The following is a 27379-nucleotide window of genomic DNA, read 5'->3' as shown; positions in this document are numbered from 1 at the left end:
CTCTCTGCACACACTGAGGCCCTCGCTGTACACACTGAGGCTGGAGGTTGTGTGTAACCCTCTCTGCACACACTGAGGACCTCGCTGTACACACTGAGACTGAAGGTTGAATGTGACCCTCTCTGCACACACTGAGGCCCTCGCTGTACACACTGAGACTGAAGGTTGAATGTGACCCTCTCTGCACACACTGAGGCCCTCTCTGTACACACTGAGGCTGGAGGTTGAATGTGACCCTCTCTGCACACACTGAGGCCCTCTCTGTACAGACTGAGGCTGGAGGTTGTGTGTGACCCTCTCTGCACACACTGAGGCCCTCGCTGTACACACTGAGGCTGGAAGTTGTGTGTGATCCTCTCTGCACACACTGGGGCCCGCGCTGTACACACTGAGGCTGGAGGTTGTGTGTAACCCTCTCTGCACACACTGAGGATCTCGCTGTACACACTGAGGCTGGAGGTTGAATGTGACCCTCTCTGCACACACTGAGGCCCTCGCTGTACACACTGAGGCTGGAGGTTGTGTGTGACCCTCTCTGCACACACTGAGGCCCTCTCTGTACACACTGAGACTGAAGGTTGAATGTGACCCTCTCTGCACACACTGAGGCCCTCGCTATACACACTGAGGCTGGAGGTTGTGTGTAACCCTCTCTGCACACACTGAGGATCTCGCTGTACACACTGAGGCTGGAGGTTGAATGTGACCCTCTTTGCACACACTGAGGCCCTCACTGTACACACTGAGGCTGGAGGTTGAATGTGACCCTCTCTGCACACACTGAGGCCCTCGCTGTACACACTGAGACTGAAGGTTGAATGTGACCCTCTCTGCACACACTGAGGCCCTCGCTGTACAGACTGAGGCTGGAGGTTGTGTGTAACCCTCTCTGCACACACTGAGGATCTCGCTGTACACACTGAGGCTGGAGGTTGAATGTGACCCTCTCTGCACACACTGAGGCCCTCGCTGTACACACTGAGGCTGGAGGTTGAATGTGACCCTCTCTGCACACACTGAGGCCCTCGCTGTACACACTGAGGCTGGAGGTTGAATGTGACCCTCTCTGCACACACTGAGGCCCTCGCTATACACACTGAGGCTGTAGTTTGTGTGTGACCCTCTCTACACACACTGAGGCCCTCTATCTACACACTGAGGCTGGAGGTTGCGTGTGACTCTCTCTGCACACACTGAGGCCCTCGCTGTACACACTGAGGCTGGAGGTTGAATGTGACCCTCTCTGCACACACTGAGGCCCTCACTGTACACGCTGAGGCTGGAGGTTGAATGTGACCCTCTCTGCACACACTTAGGCCCTCACTGTACACACTGAGGCTGGAGGTTGAGTGTGACCCTCTCTGCACACACTTAGGCCCTCACTGTACACACTGAGGCTGGAGGTTGAGTGTGACCCTCTCTGCACACACTGAGGCCCTCACTGTACACACTGAGGCTGGAGGTTGAGTGTGACCCTCTCTGCACACACTGAGGTCCTCTATCTACACACTGAGGCTGGAGGTTGCGTGTGACTCTCTCTGCACACACTGAGGCCCTCGCTGTACACACTGAGGCTGGAGGTTGAATGTGACCCTCTCTGCACACACTGAGGCCCTCACTGTACACGCTGAGGCTGGAGGTTGAATGTGACCCTCTCTGCACACACTTAGGCCCTCACTGTACACACTGAGGCTGGAGGTTGAGTGTGACCCTCTCTGCACACACTTAGGCCCTCACTGTACACACTGAGGCTGGAGGTTGAGTGTGACCCTCTCTGCACACACTGAGGCCCTCACTGTACACGCTGAGGCTAGGTTGTGTCTGGCCCTCTCTGAAGGTTGTGTCTGCACGCGCAGAGGCCGTAGGTTGTGAGTGACACATTCTACACACACACTGAGGCAGACTCTCGGGTGGGAGTGGAGTGAGTTTGTTGTGGGTCGAGTTTAATTAACCCCCCTCTCTGCCCCTTGGTGCAGCCTCCAATGGACACTTATTGCACAGTGCAAGTACATACTTGCAACATTTCTCATGAAGCCCTCTGCCTGGAAACTGCAGTGCACATAAATCTTTTCAGCCGGCTATTTGTATGCAGCCAGTGTCTGGTTTCCGCATTACTTGCCTTGCCAAGAAAATACTTTATTTTCGTGCATGATGCAGGCTGGGACAGCCCCAGAGGTGGGCTGGCTCTTCCTGGGAAGTGATTGTCGCGCGCTAGATCTGATCAGCATGATCGCGCAATAAATAACATCCCTCTAACAGCGGAAGTTTACTTAGTTGAGGCGAAGCCTTCTTTAGCCGAGTTACGAAAACGATACTTAAGTTGAGAGTGAAAATTGGTTCAGTCAGTAGTACCGCAAAGGCAGCCGCGTGTTTATTTTCCGAATCGCGCTTTCAATTTAAGTGAAAGCGCAATGCGAAAATAAACACACTGGCTGACTTTGCCAAAGCCGAGTGAGAAGAATAAAGTGCATGGGGGTTAATGAAGGAGAGAGTGTCTCTAGGTAGGGCGTTTTGTTAAACTATTTCCCTGTTTGGGACATCGATATGTGCACTTTACCTCAAGGTCCCCAGTAATGCCGAAAGCACACTAACAGTTTTTAAACCAATCCAGTTCATTAAAAAGAGGGGTGGGGCACACGCATGCAATGTTTGTGATGGTTTTACCATTGTGATCTCAATGGTACATTGGGTGCCTCAGTGTATGTTTGGCAGTATATTGTGTGCCTTGAACTGCAAAACACCATGCTCATGGATAGACTGCATGCTAAGTGTGAATGTAAAGTCAAGGGCTTCCTTCAAAAACCAGAAAATTCAGACCTGGGAGTTCTGTTAAAAAGGTAAACAAGAAAAGTGGTGTAATGAGTATAGAGTTTGATGAAGCCCTGCCCAAATGGTTCATTCACTGCCTCGAGCGCGTTTGGCAGACAGCGTCACTGTGGGCTTGCGGTTTCAATTTAAGGACATCTTGAATTCACCTAGGACGTTAATGAGTGGACAGTCCATTAAACTTCAGACTTGTGCTGCTTTGTTGACACATACAGTGTATGCTGCACGTTCGGGGAGCAAAGTTTACAGGATAGGAGGTGGCGACCTGCAAGGGGGGCATCTCAAGGGGAAGCGGCAGCCATAGTACACACCACTAAACTTTCGGAACAACTGTGGAACTGGCAGAAATGTGATGCAGTGAAAAGTGTATAGGATATGCCAGAGTGACTTGTACAGTGCAGAGTTGTATCACAGATTAAAGAGGTAAGATCTTTGGTACTCACGGCTATGACAACAGAAAAGTGCTCAGGTGAAAACACAGTGCTTGCTCTAAATATGTAACTACATACTAAGAGCATCTGGGGAACTCCTGGTCAAGTAAATGGAAATTGTTTAAGTGAGAAACATGTCTGTTTGGACCTCCCGAAGTAGTGGTGGCAGTACTTGCTGTGAAAATCTCCTGCATCGTTCAATCAATCATATCATTTGTAAAGCGCACTACTCACCCGTGATTGTCTCAAGGCGCTGGGGTGGGGAATGCTGCTACAGCTTGAAAATCCAGGTCTTGAGGAGTTTTCTGAAGGTCAGCGGCGAGGTGGGAAAACGATCTGCCACCGGAGGTCGCTCTTTGGAAGCGGGGGACTGTGGCGAGGGTGAGGTCGGCCGAGCGGAGCTGGCGGTGTAGAAGCTGAGTCTTCTGTTGAGGTGCGTTGGTCCGGTGTTGTGGAGAACCTTGTGTGCGTGGGTGAGGAGCTTGAAGGTTATCCTCTTCTTGACCGGGAGCCAGTGCAGGTCTCTCAGGTGGGGTTTGATGTGGCTGCAGTGAGGGATGTCGAGGATCAGGCGTGCAGAGGCATTCTGGATGTGTTGGAGCCATCTCAAGAGTTTGGCCGAGGCTCCTACGTAGAGGGCGTTTCCGTAGTCCAACCTGCTGCTGATGAGAGCCTGGGTGACCATTCTTGTTTCAGAGGAGATCCACTTGTAGATCCTGCAGAGCATGCGGAGGGTGTTGAAGCAGGAGGAGGAGACGGCGTTGACCTGTTTAGTCATGGAGAGAGTGGAGTCGAGGATGACCCCTAGGTTGCTTGCGTGGTCGGTGGGTGTTGGAGCGGTTCCCAGTGCGGTCGGCCACCAGGAGTCGTCCCAGGCTGAAGGGGTGGATCGGAGGATGAGGACCTCCGTCTTGTCCGAGTTCTGCTTCAGTTGGCTGTTCCTCATCCATTCAGCGATGGCCTTCATTCCTTCATGAAGGTTGGTTTTGGTGTTGTGGGGCTCCTTGGTGAGGGAGAGGATCAGCTGGGTGTTATCGGCATAGGAGAAGATGTTGAGGTCGTGCCGATGGGTGATGTGGGTGAGCTGTGCCATGTAGATGTTAAACAGAGTTGGGCTGAGGGATGAGCCCTGGCGTACACCACAGATGATCTTGGTGGCTTCGGAGCAGAAGTGAGAAAGGCGGACGCTCTGTTTTCTGCCAGAGAGGAAGGAGGTGGTCCAGTCCAGGGCCTTCTCTTGGATCCCGGCGTTGTGGAGGTGTGTTCGTAGTGTGTGGTGGCAGACTGTGTCGAAGGCGGCTGACAGGTCCAGGAGGATGAGGGCTGCCGTTTCTCCGTTGTCCATCAGGGACTTGATGTCATTGGTGGCGACGATGAGGGCAGTCTCGGTGCTGTGGTTGCTGCGGAACCCCGGACTGGGAAGGGTCCAGGATGTTGTTCTCTTCAAGGTAGCGGGTCAGTTGTTCGTTGACGGTCTTCTCAATGACCTTTGCCGGGAACGGGAGCAGGGAGATATGCCAGAAGTTCTTGAGGTCCTTGGGGTCCACCTTGGGTTTCTTGAGTAAGGCGTTGATCTCGGCATGCTTCCCGCTCTCCTGGAAGGTTGCTGTCTCGAAGGAGGTGTTGATGACTTTCCGGAGATGGGGTGCGGTGGAGGTGCTAGCTTTGTTGTAGATGTGGTGTGGGCATGGGTTTGACGGAGATCTGCAGTAGATGGTGTTCATAAATTTGATGGTGTTGTCATCGTTGATGTTGGTCCATGAGAGTCGCCGGTTGGTGCGGTTGGGGCGGATGGTGGTCATGGGGGTGGAGGTCTCAGTGCTTTCGGGCGGTCGTGGCGAAGCTGTCGTGGATGTCTGCGATCTTGCGGTGGAAGAAGAGGGCCAGCGAGTCGCACGGGTCTTGCGAAGTTGGGACGTCGTTGGTATTGGAGCTGGGGTTGGAGAGTTCCTTCCTGATGTTGAAGAGCTCTTTGCTGTTGTGCGTGTTGTAGTCTAGGCAGTTTTTGAAGGAGGCCCTTTAGGGGGATCTGATGAGGTGATGGTGTCTGTGGGTGGCATTCCTGTGGGCTGCGTGGCTGTCTGGTGTTCGTTCACGGGTAGGGTGGCCTCCATATGAGGCGATGTGGGAGGGAGGAGCAGCTGGGAGGTGAGCACGGGGCGGTGAATGGGATTGGAGGGGGGTGGGCCGCTGGGACGCAGCAGCGGGAAAAATGGGCAGGGGCCGCAGGAGAACTGGGCATCGGAAGAAAAAACAAGTTTAGGCAAGAAAACAAGAACAGGCACAGAGGAATAAAAACAAGTCTGGGCAAGAAAGCAAGTACACGCACAGGGGAATACAACAAGTCTGGGCAAGAACGCAAGTACAGGCACAGGGGAATAAAAACAAGTCTGGGCAGGAAAGCAAGTACAGGCACAGGGGAAAAACAAGTCTGGGCAAGAAAGCAAGTACAGGCACAGGGGAAAATAACAAATCTGGGCAAGAAAGCAAGTACAGGCACAGGGGAATAAAAACAAGTCTGGGCAAGACCGCAAGTTAGGCACAGGGGAAAAATACAAGATTAGGCATAATAATGCCGGTAGAGCCATGCAGCAGCGTGGGGAGCAACCTGCCTGCGAGCAGGGTCAAAGGTTGTTGCAACAACAGGGTAAAGAGGGAATGGGAGGGAGGATATAATAAAATACGGGTAGGTAAAAATAATTGAGAATTGCGTGTGCTGTCTAAAAGAAAAGGTTGGGTGGCGCACAAACAGCAGTTTAGTGCACAATCAGGGAAAAAAGATTTTGACAAACGGGAATCTGCTTCAAGACTGCCGAACACACGGGATTCAAGAAAAGAACCTGAACACTCACGTCTGAGGAGAAGGGCAGCAGAGGAAAAAAGAGTTCGCCCAAACAACAGATAGAGAATTCCAGCATAAGAAAACTGTACTTGGCCAGCACTCCTCAACCATGAACGGAAGGAGGTATTGGCTGCACGACGAGTAAGGAGGCAGCGAAGAACAGTGATGCTGGAGTAAACCTCTCGTACGCAGCAGGTGGAACTACAGTCATTGTAGTAAATTCAGAGGTCTTGCAGACAGCGCATGCACGCTGCCTTGGCTCGACATTAAAATGAAGGCTCGGGCCATTTTGCTGCATACAAAATGTCTTTTAGATTTTTTTTCCTGATTATTATCCATGCTTCACAGCATCATGGTTGCTGTGCATAGTGGTTTAAACCATGTACAAAGCCAATAGGTCCCAAAGTCGAGCCCTATTAGCTTTACCAATGCTTGCTTCCTGTTATAGTCTCCAGAGACACCACCTCACACCTTTTGTTACCCTCGCCCGAAGAACCAGATTTCCACTGTGACCTCTTTGATTCCTCCTTTTCACCACTGCTCTGGCCTTTAAGGTGCTAGCTTGAGCGCCTGACTTCCTGTGGTTCTCGGTGCCTGGCATCCGGTTTCCTCCGCCCTGAAGGGAAGTTATCGCTATCCTGGTAAGAAAAGGAAGTGGAGAGTGACTCTGGCGATGAAGTGCTGTTCGCACCAGGGACCCCGTCACATACCTATTTCCAGGATGCATCCTTCAGTAACTTGTGCTACAGTCTGTTCAGACAGGGTGGCTTCAGCAAGACTTCATCCTTACTTCAAGGGGGGGGGGGGTCACAGTGACCCATTCATCCACCCGTTGACAGATATGTGTAGGCTGCAGGACTCTCTTGGAGCATGCAATGCATGACCCTCTAATGTCAAGGGACAGTCATCAGGTGCCCATGCACAGCTCATATGTCAGATACATGCTTGTATGTCAGGCACAGGCGTGTTTCATAACATATTATTGCCATACAATGATGATAGTCTGTCCCTAGTGTCGCGATACAGGCTTCACATGCTAGATTCAGCCTAGTTTAGACTCACGCTAAATAGTAATACAGGAAGAAGATGTGGCCTAATGGCCAGAGCTGCTGACTTGGAATTCTGGAGCAAGGGTCAAGTCTCCACGTCGGCTCAATGTCCTCTGATTCAGGGCAAATCTCTTGATCCCCCTGTGCCGAAACAGAAAAAAACATGAGCATGTGTAATGTAGTGTAGTGTTTATGTAAAGCGCTCTAATGCCCTTGGGCCAAGTTTGCGCAACAAAAAATGCAAAAAAAATAAAATGTCTGCCAATTTATGCCCGGTGAAGTCTTGTATACCCAGGGACACCTGTAGTAAGGAAGGTACAGTGTTATATGTTCAACTACAGCTCATAAGACAGATCCTCAAATACTGGGTCAGTGGTGGGATGCAAATGTCCCCCTGCATAGTATACAGGTGTGTTTCCCTGCCCTTACTGCGTGTATTTGCTATCCTGGCTTTGGATTTTTGGTCCTGACATAGCACTAATGTGATGTGTGCGCTGAGGCCTAGGCCCTGGTATGACTAGGATCTGGATTTGTCTGTGGTCTGGAGCTCTGAATCTAGTGCACTAACTGCCTTTGTCACGCACACACGTGGTAAAGGCTAGCGTGGTAAAGGCATATGCCTGGTAAAGGTAAGTGTGGTAAAGGTTGCGTGGTAAAGGCATATGCGTGGTAAAGGCAAGCGTGGTAAAGGCTAGCGTGGTAACGCTTGCGTGGCACTGGAACGTGTGGTTCTGTCCCCATTGTAAATGCCATTTACCGGTTTAGCAGCTGTGTTGGGAGACGATTTGTAGAAACACAAGACAGTATCTTCAGCCTCCAACTTGGAATGAGGGCCCCTGCGGGGCCACTGCAGGGGCTCGTAAAGAGGTGGAGATATGGCATCCCTGATTCTGCTTTGCTTTCTGGTACTTGTAGTTTTGTAATCTTGCTCAGCCTTATAATGTTGGTGATGGGCTGGGAGGACAAGGACATGGGATGCCCCTGCCCCAAGGCAGCAAGAGGGGAGGGCCCCCTCACAGGTACTCCTTCAGTGAGGTACACCGATGCACACAAAAGGCAGTGCAGTGAAAACTGCTGCGCTTAAATATGCCTCGCATGTTCACATTTAGCATTTGAGAGCCCTTTTTGTGCAAGTACAATTTGCCTACATTAGTCTTACCTGAGAGTTTCTCTCTCTCTCTCTTCCTCCTGACCTAAAACAACAAAGGCCTCTCCTGTGCACTCCAGTCAGACAGACTAAGCAATACTGTGGTTGCACGAGGCCAGTAACTAGGAAATGAATCATTGTTTGGGCGTGGACAAGAGATTTCCTCACACCGATATTGAAGATGCCAAGCGTGGCACCCTCTTTCCAAAATCCCTCGGGCAATTAGTGTTACAGGGAATGTTCAGCTCACCTAACCTCTTAAATAAACTACCTTACATAAACTAAGTTACATGACAGATTTCTTAATGTGTATTAAAAGAGTTCAGTTCATTTATTCAAACTATGATCCTTATCTTGGACAACAAATTAAATTAGTACCAGAAATAGACATAAAACATAGTATAAATATGCTGTGGAGTCCTACACATTCCAGCCTTGGGGGGAGTCAAAAGTTGGACGGCACGTGCTGACAAGCAAATGTTATTCACTAATCAAGGTAGGCCCAAAACCTTTTAGTAATTGATACATAGCAGAGTCGAGGGGCTTCAAATCAATACACATGGATATTAGGGTGTTTAGATCCCCAACATTCACTAGGATCATTAGTGGCTCAAGGGGGAAACTGGCTGCACCGGCAATTAATTCAATTAGAGGGCTGATAGTGGAGAAAGTATTTTCTGACCATAATGCTGGCTCCTACCTCATAGAATCATCATGTGATGAGAGGCTAATAGAGTCTTCTCCCTGGTATGACTTGATGTCATTCAAACCACCAATCTTCAACAACTACTATCTAAAGTAATGCAGTAGAAATACGTTTTGGTAAAAATATTAACATTAGTTAGGGATGGATTCAACAGAATTTAAAATAATTTAATCAATCCCTTACACTTATTCTCATGATTTAAAAGAGCAGGTGCATGTTTTCTTCCAATAAGGAACATAAGTCGACACGTTTCGGCACTTGGTTGCTCAGAAGTATAAATTACTACTTACTTTGACCAGTATAAATCTCTAATTCACATTTACCATTGGCACTTCCTCGGATAGTCAGAATTCATCCCTTCAACTGATGAGGTTATGGGTTGTCCTTGTAACTGACCTCTAAATCTACTAAAGTAAGAGAAACACTTTTGTTGCAATAGCATTTCTACAAGATACCAGAATACCACTTTAATAAGTTTTGCAGCACAGTGGATCACCTTAATGAGATTTACAAGGACTTTGAATAATTTAGTTACAGCTTTAGACAAAGTCATAAGAATATAGACTTCCTTGCTGGAATTGAGTGATAATTAATACTGAGATTCAGATCTGGACATTGGGGTGGACAAACCTTTGCCCAGACTGCAAGGATGTTTCTTGCACCAATGAAATGTGAATCGTTCATAATTATTTGGTTTGTACCTCAATCTTGTTTCTAAAATCATAAATGCAATTATTGTGTGTAATTGAATGCTTCTAAAAACAGAGGCAATCACTATGTGTCATTGAATTAATTATGATTTGCTTGTTAATCATTTATTTGCACACAATAAAAAAGGATAGCATGGTGTGTCGATACTCCGTTTTCTGTAGCATTAATGCATTAATAATGCGTGTTTGGTACACCAGGGTTATGTTATGTTATCTTGGTTTGTGTAGCGCACTAATCACCCAGGAGGGTATTCAGGTGCTTGGGCAAGGTGTGTAGGTATTTGGCCTCAAGGTGCTTATATAAAGACCCAGGTCTTCAGCCTCTTGAGGAACTCAATAACTAAGGAGGAAAGTCTGATGTCTTGAGGGAGGTCGCTCCATGTCTTGGGTGCGATGTAGGAGAATGAGCAACATCCAGTTTTGCTTTTGTGGATACGGGGCATGTGTGCGAGTAAGAGTGAGGCAAGCATAGGTGTCTGGTGGGTTGCCTAAAGTGTAATTGTTTGTTCAGGTATTCTAGTCCCCTGTTTTTTACGGCTTTGGATGTGTGTGTGAGAAGTTTGAATTAGCTGCGCTTGTGAATGGGAAGCCAGTCACGCTTCCTGAGATGCGGTGTAATATGGGTGCGGCGTGGGAGGCTGAATATGAGTTTTGGGGTTGGGTTCATGAGGGTCTGGAGCCTGTGTAGGAGTTGTTTGTAGATTCCACCATAGAGACTGTTGTTGTAGTCCAGCCTGCTAGTAATGAATGCTTGTGTGACAGCCCGTCTGGTGTTCCAAGGCAAAAATTTGAAGCTTTCGCAGCACACGTGGGATGTGGAAGTAGGAGGTTCACACTGGGTTGACTTGAGCCATCTTGTTGAGTTCGTCATCTAGGATAATCCCTAGATTTCTTGCTGGGTCTGTGGGTCTTGGTCCTATCTCTGACGGCCTTCAGGTGGAATTCCATGGGGAGGTCTTGTTGCCAAAGATCAGTACTTCTGTTATGCCGGAGTCGAGCTTCTGGCAGTCGGTTTGCATCCAGTCTGCTACCATGGTCATTCAGATGGTAAAGTTGGTTCTGGTGATTTTTGACTTGTCTGTCAGGGAGAGGAGGAGTTGGGTGGCATCAGTGTAGGAGATAAGAGTGGTGTCTTGTGATCTAATGATGTTGGTAAGTGGTGTCATGTACATGTTGAAAAGGGTGGGGCTGAGGGGCGATCCCTGGGGGACACCGAAATATCAATTTCTTTGTTTCTGATGTGAAGGGTGTCAGCATTACCCTTTAGGTTTCTCCCGTGAGGAAGGAACAGATCTATTTGAGAGCGGTTCCTTACATGCCAATGTTGTGGAGTCTTTTGATGAGGGTGTTGTGGGAGACAATGTTGAAGACTGGGGATAGGTCGAGCAGGATGGGGGCTGCTGTTTCTCCTCTGTCTAGGATGTCTCAAATGTTGTCGCTGGCTGTGAATAATGTCATTTCAGTGCTGTTTGCAGTGGTTCTTTCTGAATCCTGATTTTGTGTGTTATCTTGAAGATGGTGAAGTTCGAGGTGCTTTGTGAGTTGCTTGTTAATGGCCTTCTCAATCACTTTGGGGGAAAGGGGAGCAGGGAGATGGGTCCGAAGTTTCTCAGTTGATTCAGATCGGCTGTGGGCTTCTTAAGAAGGGCGTTGATTTCTGCAACTTTCCAATCATTCGGGAGAGTGGCAGACGTGATGAAGGTGTAGATTATGTAGGTCAGGGTGGTGCTGAATGGTGATGTTCCCAGGTTGTAGTTGTGGCCGGGTCACTCATGAAAAACTTTGTTTTTTCCAAGTCTTCAGAACATTCAGAGAGTGAGTTCCAGGTTTTGGGTACAAAAGAGGGTTTGGCTTTGAACATGTGTGGTGTATTACTATTTCTGCAAGCTACTAAAGCATATCTGCATCCTTGCGACCCCTAAAGGACATCAGCTGATATTTTGTCCATCTTGTTTATTAGGGGCAAGCCAAGCTACCAACAGTGTTGGTCCCCATTAGAGCTAACCAATCAGATCTTGGCTTAATAATGGTGGGTGAAATTGATGAAAACAATCCCACATTTTAATGGTGAGGGGGAGGTTCTATCTGGTTTTGTAAAACTGGAGGGTGTCTTCTGACATTGTGGTAACTTGGTGTCACATCAATAAGTCTGTGGTCCATGATCACCTGCAGTAAAAATGGAAAAGGAAACCTTGATATATTGCCCTGTAGGTTGAAGTACCAAAGATACTCTGCAGCCATGTGTTAAAACGATCTTCAAATTCACTTCCATATCTATGTTAATTTAATGAATGTCTTTTGTTTCTCTGTTCCCACTCATCACCTGCTTGCCCCCGTTCCAGCGCCCCAGACACAGAGGACACCCCCTATGAAGAAAAAAGAGCCAAGGAGCTTAACTTAGTCTTCGGTCCGAAGGGTTCACCCAATGCCTACGACCTGCTGCTGGACATGCACTCCAACCCCTCTAACTTAGGGGTCACCATCATTGTGGATAATCCTGAGAACTACCTGGGCATGCACCTGGCGCACTACGTGAAGGTGAGTGTGACCACGCTGACATCTTTATGTTTAAGGTATCTGATCCTTTACCAGTTTCAAGTTGAGTACCAGGAAATTGGGAAATCAATACCTGGTATTTATTGTACTTAGAAATGGAAAAGACTTTGTATCTCTTTTTAAGTAATGCTAATGCAGCATGTACAATTCGTCTAACTTAAATCATTTTAAATATGTCCTTAAGTTGCAATTCACTAGCAGTCAGTGCTGCTGTATCATCCATGAAACCTGCTTTTGCCACAGTCTCTTATTCAGGAAGTCCTGTGAATTCAGGGTGACCCCGTCACTTCAGCTCAATGTTATCCCTTCCCAGAGTCCTGAATGTTTCACCTACAAATCATTGACTTCAGGTGTGTCCGTCTAATTAGTCTCATGGAAGCAAAGCAAGACTGAAAGAGTGGAATGTATTTGTTTATCACATGGAAGTGGAGAAATGAAAAAAAATGTCTGTAAGGACCGGAAGAGAGGCCGTCATCCTATGTGGATATCAGGGCACCTCCCCAAGCTTGGACAAGGTTGCACTGACACATATGACTGAAGACCTCCCCACGAGCGGAGACACCACAGGCAGGACTACGAGCCACGTTGGCCCCCCCCCCCTCAATGTGGGCTGCACTGACTCCCCCCGACACACAAGCCGCGACCAACAATCGGCCGCACACACGAGGACCCTCCACCACACAATAGCCCGAACACAGATCTTAGCCACTTTGCCCTGACCCAGCCCCCACGAGTACACTTCCCCCCCCCTCATGTCCGACCCCCTCACGTAACCCCAAGTTAAAGGTTTCGCACTCCTGTTCTTACCAGATGCGTGTACACCCACCGTCACACAGCGACGGTCCAGTGCCACTGACTGGACACTCAGCAGGGAACACGGGAGCGGGTGACACCCACCGAAAATGCAACAGGGGCGACACGTGTGTCTGCCACGCACACCGTACACTGAACCGACAAACGGGGGGATGCCACCGCTCACCAAACCTGTTCCACACCAGCTTCACAGCTACTCACATACGCGAGCTATAGACCCCACATTTCATCGATGCGCCACCAGTGCATGCCTAGCATGTTGATGGGACGTTGGTGCCGTGCGCACAGATGATACGGGGCACGGCACTGGCAACACAGACACACTGGGACATACTGACATGATCATCCCTGTTTTATGTTGAAAACTTACTGGTTGAATTATAGAAAAATGTAAAATGAGACGTCAATTATAGAACAGATCGTGTGCGTAATGTGAAGAGTATACACAATCCCCCAGTGAAGAAGCACGCCAGACAACGAGTGAGACGATGCATAATGCCTTCCCCTGTAACCCTATGCACCCACAATTCACGGATTTCTTGCAGCCGGCCCGCAGGGTTGTAGGCTCTGCTATATGTACTGCACTTTTTCTTTTACAATAATAAACGTCTTCAAAAAAAAAAAAAAAAATGACTGAAGACCTCCGTAGGGTCTAGCATAAAGCCCACCTCCTTTGTCTCAAATGCTTATGATCTTTCTTCCGCAGTGATCTAATGATCCTACTTCCTCAGTGATCTAATGATCCTCCTTCTGTAGTATTCTTATGATCCTACTTCTGCAGTGATCTTATGATCCTACTTCTGCAGTGATCATATGATCCTACTTCCTCAGTGATCTAATGATCCCACTTCCTCAGTGATCTTATGATCCTACTTCTGCAGTGATCTTATGATCCTACTTCCTCAGTGATCTTATGATCCTACTTCCTCAGTGATCTAATGATCCTACTTCCACAGAGGTCTAATGATCCTACTTCCTCAGTGATCTTATGATCCTACTTCCTCAGTGATCTTATGATCCTACTTCCTCAGTGATCTAATGATCCTACTTCCTCAGTGATCATATGATCCTACTTCCTCAGTGATCTAATGATCCCACTTCCTCAGTGATCTTATGATCCTACTTCTGCAGTGATCTTATGATCCTACTTCTTCAGTGATCTTATGATCCTACTTCCACAGAGGTCTAATGATCCTACTTCCTCAGTGATCTAATGATCCCACTTCCTCAGTGATCTTATGATCCTACTTCTGCAGTGATCTTATGATCCTACTTCTGCAGTGATCTTATGATCATACTTCTGCAGTGATCTAATGATCCTATTTCTGCAGTGATCTTATGATCCTACTTCCTCAGTGATCTCATGATCCTACTTCTGCAGTGATCTTATGTTCCTACTTCTGCAGTGATCTTATGATCCTACTTCTGTAGTATTCTTATGATCCTACTTCTGCAGTGATCTCATGATCCTACTTCTGTAGTATTCTTATGATCCTACTTCTGCAGTGATCTTATGATCATACTTCTGCAGTGATCTAATGATCCTATTTCTGCAGTGATCTTATGATCCTACTTCCTCAGTGATCTCATGATCCTACTTCTGCAGTGATCTTATGTTCCTACTTCTGCAGTGATCTAATGATCCTCCTTCTGTAGTATTCTTATGATCCTACTTCTGCAGTGATCTTATGATCCTACTTCTTCAGTGATCTTATGATCCTACTTCCACAGAGGTCTAATGATCCTACTTCCTCAGTGATCTAATGATCCCACTTCCTCAGTGATCTTATGATCCTACTTCTGCAGTGATCTTATGATCCTACTTCTGCAGTGATCTCATGATCCTACTTCTGTAGTATTCTTATGATCCTACTTCTGCAGTGATCTAATGATCCTATTTCTGCAGTGATCTTATGATCCTACTTCTGCAGTGATCTCATGATCCTACTTCTGTAGTATTCTTATGATCCTACTTCTGCAGTGATCTAATGATCCTATTTCTGCAGTGATCTTATGATCCTACTTCCTCAGTGATCTCATGATCCTACTTCTGCAGTGATCTTATGTTCCTACTTCTGCAGTGATCTTATGATCCTACTTCTGCAGTGATCTCATGATCCTACTTCTGTAGTATTCTTATGATCCTACTTCTGCAGTGATCTTATGATCCTACTTCTTCAGTGATCTTATGATCCTACTTCTGCAGTGATCATATGATCCTACTTCCTCAGTGATCTAATGATCCCACTTCCTCAGTGATCTTATGATCCTACTTCTGCAGTGATCTTATGATCCTCCTTCTGTAGTATTCTTATGATCCTACTTCTGCAGTGATCTTATGATCCTACTTCTTCAGTGATCTTATGATCCTACTTCCACAGAGGTCTAATGATCCTACTTCCTCAGTGATCTAACGATCCCACTTCCTCAGTGATCTTATGATCCTACTTCTGCAGTGATCTTATGATCCTACTTCTGCAGTGATCTCATGATCCTACTTCTGTAGTATTCTTATGATCCTACTTCTGCAGTGATCTAATGATCCTATTTCTGCAGTGATCTTATGATCCTACTTCCTCAGTGATCTCATGATCCTACTTCTGCAGTGATCTTATGTTCCTACTTCTGCAGTGATCTTATGATCCTACTTCCACAGTGATCTTATGATCCTACTTCTGCAGTGATCTTATGATCCTACTTCCACAGTGATCTTATGATCCTACTTCTGCACTGATCTTATGATCCTACTTCCGCAGTGATCTTATGATCCTACTTCTGCAGTGATCTTATGTTCCTACTTCTGCAGTGATCTTATGATCCTACTTCCACAGTGATCTTATGATCCTACTTCTGCAGTGATCTTACGTTCCTACTTCTACAGTGATCTTATGATCCTACTTCTGCAGTGATCTTATGATCCTACTTCTGCATTGATCTTATGATCCTACTTCCACAGTGATCTTATGATCCTACTTCTGCAGTGATCTTATGATCCTACTTCTGCAGTGATCTTATGTTCCTACTTCTACAGTGATCTTATGATCCTACTTCTGCAGTGATCTTATGTTCCTACTTCCACAGTGATCTTATGATCCTACTTCCACAGTGATCTTATGATCCTACTTCTGCAGTGATCTTATGTTCCTACTTCTGCAGTGATCTTATGATCCTACTTCCACAGTGATCTTATGATCTTACTTCTGTAGTGATCTTATGTTCCTACTTCTGCAGTGATCTTATGAGCCTACTTCCACAGTGATCCACAGTGATCTTATGATCCTACTTCCACAGTGATCTTATGATCCTACTTCCACAGTGATCTTATGATCCTACTTCTGCAGTGATCTTATGATCCTACTTCCACAGTGATCTTATGATCCTACTTCTGCAGTGATCTTATGATCCTACTTCCACAGTGATCTAATAATCCTACTTCCACAGTGATCTAATGATCCTACTTCTTCAGTGATCTTATGATCCTACTTCCACAGTGATCTTATGTTCCTACTTCTGCAGTGATCTTATGATCCTACTTCCACAGTGATCTTATGATCCTACTTCTGCAGTGATCTCATGATCCTACTTCTGCAGTGATCTCATGATCCTACTTCTGCAGTGATCTTATGATCCTACTTTTGCAGTGATCTTATGATCCTACTTCTGCAGTGAATTTATGATCCTACTTCTGCAGTGATCTTATGATCCTACGTCTGCAGTGATCTCATGATCCTACTTCTGCAGTGATCTAATGATCCTACTTCTGCAGTGATCTTATGATCCTACTTGATCCTACTTCTGCAGTGATCTTATGATCCTACTTCTGCAGTGATCTCATGATCCTACTTCTGCAGTGATCTTATGATCCTACTTCTGCAGTGATCTTATGTTCCTACTTCCACAGTGATCTTATGATCCTACTTCCACAGTGATCTTATGATCCTACTTCTGCAGTGATCTTATGTTCCTACTTCTGCAGTGATCTTATGATCCTACTTCCACAGTGATCTTATGATCTTACTTCTGCAGTGATCTTATGATCCTACTTCCACAGTGATCCACAGTGATCTTATGATCCTACTTCCACAGTGATCTTATGATCCTACTTCCACAGTGATCTTATGATCCTACTTCTGCAGTGATCTTATGATCCTACTTCCACAGTGATCTTATGATCCTACTTCTGCAGTGATCTTATGATCCTACTTCCACAGTGATCTAATGATCCTACTTCTTCAGTGATCTTATGATCCTACTTCCACAGTGATCTTATGTTCCTACTTCTGCAGTGATCTTATGATCCTACTTCCACAGTGATCTTATGATCCTACTTCTGCAGTGATCTTATGATCCTACTTCCGCAGTGATCTTATGATCCTACTTCTGCAGTGATCTCATGATCCTACTTCTGCAGTGATCTTATGATCCTACTTTTGCAGTGATCTTATGATCCTACTTCTGCAGTGATCTTATGATCCTACTTCTGCAGTGATCTCATGATCCTACTTCTGCAGTGATCTAATGATCCTACTTCTGCAGTGATCTTATGATCCTACTTGATCCTACTTCTGCAGTGATCTTATGATCCTACTTCTTCAGTGATCTCATGATCCTACTTCTGCAGTGATCTCATGATCCTACTTCTGCAGTGATCTCATGATCCTACTTCTGCAGTGATCTCATGATCCTACTTCTGCAGTGATCTTATGATCCTACTTCTGCAGTGATCTTATGATCCTACTTCTGCAGTGATCTTATGACCCTACTTGATCCTACTTCTGCAGTGATCTTATGATCCTACTTCTTCAGTGATCTTATGATCCTACTTCTGCAGTGATCTTATGATCCTACTTCTGCAGTGATCTTATGATCCTACTTCTGCAGTGATCTTATGATCCTACTTCCGCAGTGATCTTATGATCCTACTTCTGCAGTGATCTCATGATCCTACTTCTGCAGTGATCTCATGATCCTACTTCTGCAGTGATCTTATGATCCTACTTTTGCAGTGATCTTATGATCCTACTTCTGCAGTGATCTTATGATCCTACTTCTGCAGTGATCTCATGATCCTACTTCTGCAGTGATCTAATGATCCTACTTCTGCAGTGATCTTATGATCCTACTTGATCCTACTTCTGCAGTGATTTTATGATCCTACTTCTTCAGTGATCTTATGATCCTACTTCTGCAGTGATCTCATGATCCTACTTCTGCAGTGATCTTATGATCCTACTTCTGCAGTGATCTCATGATCCTACTTCTGCAGTGATGTTATGATCCTACTTCTGCAGTGATCTCATGATCCTACTTCTGCAGTGATCTTATGGTCCTACTTCTGCAGTGATCTTATGATCCTACTTCTGCAGTGATCTCATGATCCTACTTCTGCAGTGATCTTATGATCCTACTTCTGCAGTGATCTTATGATCCTACTTCTGCAGTGATCTTATGACCCTACTTGATCCTACTTCTGCAGTGATCTTATGATCCTACTTCTGCAGTGATCTTATGATCCTACTTCCGCAGTGATCTTATGATCCTACTTCTGCAGTGATCTCATGATCCTACTTCTGCAGTGATCTCATGATCCTACTTCTGCAGTGATCTTATGATCCTACTTTTGCAGTGATCTTATGATCCTACTTCTGCAGTGATCTTATGATCCTACTTCTGCAGTGATCTCATGATCCTACTTCTGCAGTGATGTAATGATCCTACTTCTGCAGTGATCTTATGCTCCTACTTGATCCTACTTCTGCAGTGATCCTATGATCCTACTTCTTCAGTGATCTCATGATCCTACTTCTGCAGTGATCTCATGATCCTACTTCTGCAGTGATCTCATGATCCTACTTCTGCAGTGATCTCATGATCCTACTTCTGCAGTGATCTTATGATCCTACTTCTGCAGTGATCTCATGATCCTACTTCTGCAGTGATCTTATGATCCTACTTCTGCAGTGATCTTATGACCCTACTTGATCCTACTTCTGCAGTGATCTTATGATCCTACTTCTTCAGTGATCTTATGATCCTACTTCTGCAGTGATCTTATGATCCTACTTCTGCAGTGATCTTATGATCCTACTTCTGCAGTGATCTTATGATCCTACTTCCACAGTGAGCTCATGATCCTACTTCTGCAGTGATCTTATGATCCTACTTCCGCAGTGATCTTATGATCCTACTTCTGCAGTGATCTCATGATCCTACTTCTGCAGTGATCTCATGATCCTACTTCTGCAGTGATCTTATGATCCTACTTTTGCAGTGATCTTATGATCCTACTTCTGCAGTGATCTTATGATCCTACTTCTGCAGTGATCTTATGATCCTACTTCTGCAGTGATCTCATGATCCTACTTCTGCAGTGATCTAATGATCCTACTTCTGCAGTGATCTTATGATCCTACTTGATCCTACTTCTGCAGTGATCTTATGATCCTACTTCTTCAGTGATCTTATGATCCTACTTCTGCAGTGATCTTATGATCCTACTTCTGCAGTGATCTTATGATCCTACTTCTGCAGTGATCTCATGATCCTACTTCTGCAGTGATCTTATGATCCTACTTCTGCAGTGATCTTATGATCCTACTTCTGCAGTGATCTTATGATCCTACTTCTGCAGTGATCTCATGATCCTACTTCTGCAGTGATCTCATGATCCTACTTCTGCAGTGATCTTATGATCCTACTTCTGCAGTGATCTTATGACCCTACTTGATCCTACTTCTGCAGTGATCTTATGATCCTACTTCTGCAGTGATCTTATGATCCTACTTCTGCAGTGATCTTATGATCCTACTTCTGCAGTGATCTTATGATCCTACTTCTTCAGTGATCTTATGATCCTACTTCCGCAGTGATCTTATGATCCTACTTCTGCAGTGATCTCATGATCCTACTTCTGCAGTGATCTTATGATCCTACTTCTGCAGTGATCTTATGATCCTACTTCTGCAGTGATCTCATGATCCTACTTCTGCAGTGATCTTATGATCCTACTTCTGCAGTGATCTTATGATCCTACTTCTGCAGTGATCTCATGATCCTACTTCTGCAGTGATCTTATGATCCTACTTCTGCAGTGATCTTATGATCCTACTTCTGCAGTGATCTTATGATCCTACTTCTGCAGTGATCTTATGACCCTACTTGATCCTACTTCTGCAGTGATCTTATGATCCTACTTCTGCAGTGATCTTATGATCCTACTTGATCCTACTTCTGCAGTGATCTTATGATCCTACTTCTGCAGTGATCTTATGATCCTACTTCTTCAGTGATCTTATGATCCTACTTCTGCAGTGATCTTATGATCCTACTTCTGCAGTGATCTCATGATCCTACTTCTGCAGTGATCTCATGATCCTACTTCTGCAGTGATCTCATGATCCTACTTCTGCAGTGATCTCATGATCCTACTTCTGCAGTGATCTTATGATCCTACTTGATCCTACTTCTGCAGTGATCTTATGATCCTACTTCTGCAGTGATCTTATGATCCTACTTCTGCAGTGATCTCATGATCCTACTTCTGCAGTGATCTTATGATCCTACTTCTGCAGTGATCTTATGATCCTACTTCTGCAGTGATCTTATGACCCTACTTGATCCTACTTCTGCAGTGATCTTATGATCCTACTTCTGCAGTGATCTTATGATCCTACTTGATCCTACTTCTGCAGTGATCTTATGATCCTACTTCTGCAGTGATCTTATGATCCTACTTCTTCAGTGATCTTATGATCCTACTTCCACAGTGATCTTATGATCCTACTTCTGCAGTGATCTTATGATCCTACTTCTTCAGTGATCTTATGATCCTACTTCTGCAGTGATCTCATGATCCTACTTCTGCAGTGATCTTATGATCCTACTTCTGCAGTGATCTTATGATCCTACTTCTGCAGTGATCTCATGATCCTACTTCTGCAGTGATCTTATGATCCTACTTCTGCAGTGATCTTATGATCCTACTTCTGCAGTGATCTTATGATCCTACTTCTGCAGTGATCTCATGATCCTACTTCTGCAGTGATCTTATGATCCTACTTCTGCAGTGATCTTATGATCCTACTTCTGCAGTGATCTTATGACCCTACTTGATCCTACTTCTGCAGTGATCTTATGATCCTACTTCTGCAGTGATCTTATGATCCTACTTGATCCTACTTCTGCAGTGATCTTATGATCCTACTTCTGCAGTGATCTTATGATCCTACTTCTGCAGTGATCTTATGATCCTACTTCTTCAGTGATCTTATGATCCTACTTCCACAGTGATCTTATGATCCTACTTCTTCAGTGATCTTATGATCCTACTTCCACAGTGATCTTATGATCCTACTTCTGCAGTGATCTTATGATCCTACTTCCACAGTGATCTTATGATCCTACTTCTGCAGTGATCTTATGATCCTACTTCCACAGTGATCTTATGATCCTACTTCTTCAGTGATCTTATGATCCTACTTCCACAGTGATCTTATGATCCTACTTCTGCAGTGATCTTATGATCCTACTTCTTCAGTGATCTTATGATCCTACTTCTGCAGTGATCTCATGATCCTACTTCTGCAGTGATCTTATGATCCTACTTCTGCAGTGATCTTATGATCCTACTTCTGCAGTGATCTCATGATCCTACTTCTGCAGTGATCTTATGATCCTACTTCTGCAGTGATCTTATGATCCTACTTCTGCAGTGATCTTATGATCCTACTTCTGCAGTGATCTCATGATCCTACTTCTGCAGTGATCTTATGATCCTACTTCTGCAGTGATCTTATGATCCTACTTCTGCAGTGATCTTATGACCCTACTTGATCCTACTTCTGCAGTGATCTTATGATCCTACTTCTGCAGTGATCTTATGATCCTACTTGATCCTACTTCTGCAGTGATCTTATGATCCTACTTCTGCAGTGATCTTATGATCCTACTTCTGCAGTGATCTTATGATCCTACTTCTTCAGTGATCTTATGATCCTACTTCCACAGTGATCTTATGATCCTACTTCTTCAGTGATCTTATGATCCTACTTCCACAGTGATCTTATGATCCTACTTCTGCAGTGATCTTATGATCCTACTTCCACAGTGATCTTATGATCCTACTTCTGCAGTGATCTTATGATCCTACTTCCACAGTGATCTTATGATCCTACTTCTGCAGTGATCTTATGATCCTACTTCCACAGTGATGCCTGGTACAGGTTCAAGTTGGTGGAATCTGTTGGGTTTGGTGACTCTGTGAACTAATGCATTCAGTGTAGAGGTCTGCGTTGGAGCTCATGATTACAGGTTAGAATCCCGGTGGGTCCATTCAGCCTTTCATCCTTCTGAGGTTGATATAATGAGTACCATCGAGTTGGGTAACAATAAACATCTGGTATTCAGCACTAACATACCCTTCTGGGTGAACGTGTGCTTTACAAATGCACATATTATGTTATGTTGTAGACTTTGATCTTCACACGCCTGCAAATGAGTGCAGGAGCTTTTTGTCCTTCCCCCCAGCCCTTCTAAGCTCCCTTTGTCACTCTCTTAGGAATGAGGAGAAGCATGTGTGTCTTAAATGGAAGGTAGGCTTGGCTCATTCTAGGTTTATGTGCTTCTGAGTATTTTTACAACCCCTTACCATATCCCATCTCTCTTAAATTCTACCTTGTGGAATAAACTTTGCATTGTGTAATATTTCTGTGCCTGGAGTGAGGTCAGATGGCACAGTTCAGATAAGGGGCTTGATAATATGCCTTTGAGAATTCCCATAGAAGCCCAGGTTTGATGTCCTGCACACCAGAACCTGGGGTTCTATGGGAATTCACAAGGGCATATATAAGTGTCCTGCAGTTAAAGTGACGATAATTTTATCGCCGTTCTTGATAATATGGCCCAGTGAGTCACGCAGTTTCTTCTGAAGCTCATGAGCAGCGGTGTGGATGACGTTGCTCTGTTGAAAAGGCATATTTCTGAATGGTTGTTTTCTAGAAGAGGTGCTTCTACTCCGGGGCTCGATGGAAAGTTCTAGATTACATAATACAGCTCGACCCAGCTGATCTCAGATTGCATCTCAGGCAGTAGAAGCTTGCTTTAAAGAGGGACAGGGTCATGCCAGTTCATGAACCTTACAAGTTTCCAATCACTTCCTGTCTTCATTTTGGGCTAGTGTCCACCATCTTAAACTGTGGACTACAGCACAGAGTTAGCGAGTGCAGCTTACCGAGTGGTTGTACACAAGACAGAACAAGCATTGGTAATGCATCCGTTTCGCCTACGTGATTAATAGGAATGGTTTACAAACAGTGCTCTGAAACGTATTTAACTGCCGAATAATGGCACGATGAGGAAATAGAAGAAAGATGAAAGGGAAAAAAGTAAGAATAAAAGAAAGGACTAAAATGGAGTGATGAGTGACGATACATGATGAGGGGAACCTTCATAGAATCAGGAAATGCAGACTAGTGGGATTCTTAAAAAAAAAAAAACACCGAGGGTGAAATTGATTAATAATTTTTTGGCTTAGCATAAAATTATAATTTTTATTTGTAATAATGAACTGCCTGTCACTATATGTCACAATCTTAAATAGCAATATTGATTCTCTCTGTTCACTTCTAGTCACACTGGGTGGAAAGGGAACAATGCCCGAGGTTTTGTCTTTGGGGTTTCCACTTTCAGTTGCACGTTCTATCCTTCAGGGAAAAACAACACTAATTGTGTCCAGCAAAATGGTGACTCCGTTGGTGGCTCTACTGCGTCTGAAAAACTGGAGAATTTACCACTACTTGGATAACTGGATGCTCAAGACAGCATCGAATGAGGAAGCTCTTCTGGCATGAGAAACAAGTCAGTAGTTTTGACAACTATGTAAAAATGTCAGATTATTCCAGCACGATGGGCCCGATTCACAGAACTAATTTAGGACAAAATCCTAAACTTACAACTTTTGGTATTCACAGAAGTTAGGATTTTGTCTTAAGACAGACTTAAGACAGACGTAAGGCAGACTTAAGTTAGGATTCTGTCTTAAGTCTGTCTTAAGACAGAATCCTAACTTCTGTGAATACCAAAAGTAGTACGTTTAGGATTTTGTCTTAAGTTAGTTCTGTGAATCGGGCCCACAGTGTTCACTAGAGCACACTTCCAGGCCAATTTGGGAATGGTCTTTCTCCTGACGGAGAGGGCAGAGTGATTGAGACATTGGGCCCGATTCACAGAATGAACTTAAGACTCAATCCTAAACTTACTACTATTTTGGTATTCACAGAATGCACTTACTACTTTTGGCATTCACAGAATGCACTTACTACTTTTGGCATTCACTGAAGTTAGGATTTTGTCTTAAGTTTGTCTTAAGACAAACTTAAGACAGACTTAAGACAGACTTAAGACAGGCTTAAGACAAAATCCTAAATTAAGTCTGTCTTGAGTCTGTCTTAAGTTTGTCTTAAGACAAACTTAAGACAAAATCCTAACTTCTGTGAATGCCAAAAGTAGTAAGTTTAGGATTTTGTCTTAAGTTAGGTCTGTGAATCGGGCCCATAGTGTTAGCTGTTGTGGAACAGGCCTTACTAAATTCATAATGTTCAATTAGCAAAAGCTGAGCAAAGTCTGACCAACTAGTTAAAAGTTTTAGTAATAAACAATTTGCAAAAATCAAAAAGTGCATTTGGAAGATAACTTTTTGGAAGACTGAGGTCTCCTTGTTTTAAATGCTGCCTTGCCAGGATTGAGAAACTACATTAGCTTTCAAGCAGTACTCAAGCAGTGGCTTCAGGCTTCAGGCCAATAAGGAGGCCTCATCTTCAACGAGGCCTGCAGGAAACCACCCTCCCCTGAGCTGAACTCCTGATAAGTCCTGAAATGGTGTTAGCAATTATTGAGGGGGCAAGAAATGTGAACTTTGCCCAACCTCTCAGTGTAGAATATTTTTCCACAAAGGAGCATTTCCTGAGTTCGGGTCATGCAGACATTCTTTTTGATGCAGGATTTCGCCTCTTATTAAGAGCTTTTCATCTTTTTCAAAGATAATGCAATCTTAAAATCCAGGGCTGGTGACTGACATAGGTCCACTTGGTAGCTCAGCAGTCACGTGTCAAGAGCATCTCTGATGAGAGCAGCCAGACACTTCTCATCATCACCCTTAAGAGGCCGACAGGACCCAGGCTGAGAGCATCTCTGAAAGGCTGATAGGGCTGGGCAGAGTCAGTCCCATGTCATGCTAACCGGTGAAAAACCAGGGCTGAAGCAGTCAGTGACATATCAGCTGCAGGTCTGAGATGTTGGGAGGGATGGGGTAGAGTCAGTCACATCCAAAGCACCATCCCCTGTGACTCGTTGTACCTCAGAATTATCACCTTAATTGTTGAAGGTTAAGTGCAATTAATTTGACAATATAATATGCCTACTGTTTAATATTAGAAACCTTTACTACTGCCTAAAATGTATATTTACTTTAAGCCTTTGGTAAGTGATTGGACCTGCGACTGGAGTGTGAACTTGATCATTTTTCAAGCCCTGCATCGGAAAGAGAGAGCGGTGAGAAACAAGGAGGCTCTCACGCAAGGTCCAAGCTCGCTGGAAACCAAACATATATAGTGCCTAGAAGTAAGTACCACTGGAGCGCTTGCTTTCAGGCAATGCAAGTGTGTTTGGTTTTAGCTACAAAGAATCTGCAATCACCAGATCCTCCTTAGTCGGGAGCTCTGATGTATGCAGGTATGAAGTGCACTTAAAAAAGTATGGGAACTGTGAATCCTAGGGTTCCATTAGGATGTAGGGCGGATTGCCACCGCCCGCATGGGGGTGGCGATCCGCCCTACATCCTACCCCGCCCGCCACCCATTTCCCCCGCCATAATATTATGGCAGGGGGACCCCATCAGATAGAAAGACCATCCGCTAGTTTTCCGCCGGTCGACCAGTCGACCGGGCGGAAAAGGGGATATATATAGTGGCGGTGTCTGCTAGACACCACCATCCATATTAGCATGGGAGCGGGAACAAGCCATTTGCCTCCACGGAAAGGCATGCAGAATTCGTTTACGGGGGCCCATTGCGGGCCCCCAAGGTATTGGGGGGTGCACATTGTCATGGATATGGTGGCAGGCACCTCGTGGTGCCTGTAATTTTGTGCAGGACAATGCACACAGTGCATTCCCAGCATTGTGGCAGGTGGTGCTGTGAGCACCGCCCACCACAATGCTGGGAATGGAGGATGCCACCGCCACGGTGGTGGTGGCATCCTAATCGCCGGTGCAGGACCGCCGCACCACTGAGAGCCAGTCCCAGCACCGCTAGGGTGGCGGGCGGACGAAAGTCTGCCCGCCATCCTAATGGCCCCCCTAATCTCCCCCTGCAAAGGAACAGTGCCTGGAAACCCTCACTGCGCTATACAAAGCAGAGTATTATTGTTATTGATGCAGCGCACAGAGAAGGCGGAGTGAGTGAGCATGGGGCGGAGTCAAAGGCGTGGCTAACACAACAAAATATTCTGTAAGTTTTTTTAGTCTTTCACCAGGGGCGGCTGCTCCACTAGGGTGGAGGAACACCGCCCCACCGCTTTCTCGCAGTACGAGAAGCAGAAACACAAAATGGTAAAAACTTTCAGTTATTACCATTTTATGTTTGGTTGCGGGCGAGCCAGTGGGCGGGGCTGCTTTGCGAGCAGCCAGGGCAGGGGAGGAGTGGTGCGCCCACTCCTGAGGGCGCAATGACTATTTGATCATCCCTCAAGGGACACCAAAACCAGTCATGCGCACTCTGATCTTCTCCATGCAGGCTGCCATTCCGCCTGCAAGGAGAACATGGCCTCCCCGTAAGCCCCTGGTTGGAAAATGACCCCACCAATCACAACGCTGTTTGTGGAGTTGTGATTGGCTTAGTGGAGGGTCTGGAGGGAGCCTGGCTGCCTGCTTCCTGTTCCTGCCATAGGCAGGAGAGCAGGAGCAGGAGCCAAGAAGACGCAGGACCCAGACGGTGGAAAGGTAAGTCTATATATATTTTGTGGGTAAATTAAACTCCCCCTCACTAAGCGATTTCTCCTCCCCGCGTGACTCCCTCCCCCAACCCGCGAGTCATGCTGGCTGCGACTGTCTTTCACCTTCATGTAATTGCATATAAAATAAGGCAGAGATTAAATATAAAATGAATGCAAGTTAATTTAATCAGTGGCAAAAGCACTTTTGTACGTTATGAAACCTCTGTTAGTTAATGCACTGCAGAGATCTGTGTCTGATACCAGTGAGCCACAAAAGTGAATGATGGTTGGTTCATTGGAGGGTAGTGACTTG

General features: G+C 45.5%; 1 protein-coding gene across 1 annotated transcript in view; it reads left to right on the top strand.

Annotated features, from left to right (window-relative positions):
- The window catches only part of LOC147736550 (N-acyl-aromatic-L-amino acid amidohydrolase (carboxylate-forming)-like), a 141045-nt gene that overhangs the window by 39440 nt on the left and 74226 nt on the right, over window positions 1-27379 (top strand). The window contains exon 2 of the mRNA XM_086953768.1: window positions 12054-12249. Within this exon, the coding sequence (XP_086809894.1) occupies window positions 12054-12249 (196 nt within the window). The remainder of the gene's footprint in view (window positions 1-12053; window positions 12250-27379) is intronic.

Source organism: Lissotriton vulgaris, chromosome 1_2 (genome assembly GCF_964263255.1).
Source record: "Lissotriton vulgaris chromosome 1_2, aLisVul1.2, whole genome shotgun sequence".
In the NCBI taxonomy this organism is placed as follows: Eukaryota; Metazoa; Chordata; class Amphibia; order Caudata; family Salamandridae; genus Lissotriton; species Lissotriton vulgaris.
This window is presented reverse-complemented; position numbering and strand designations above follow the sequence as displayed.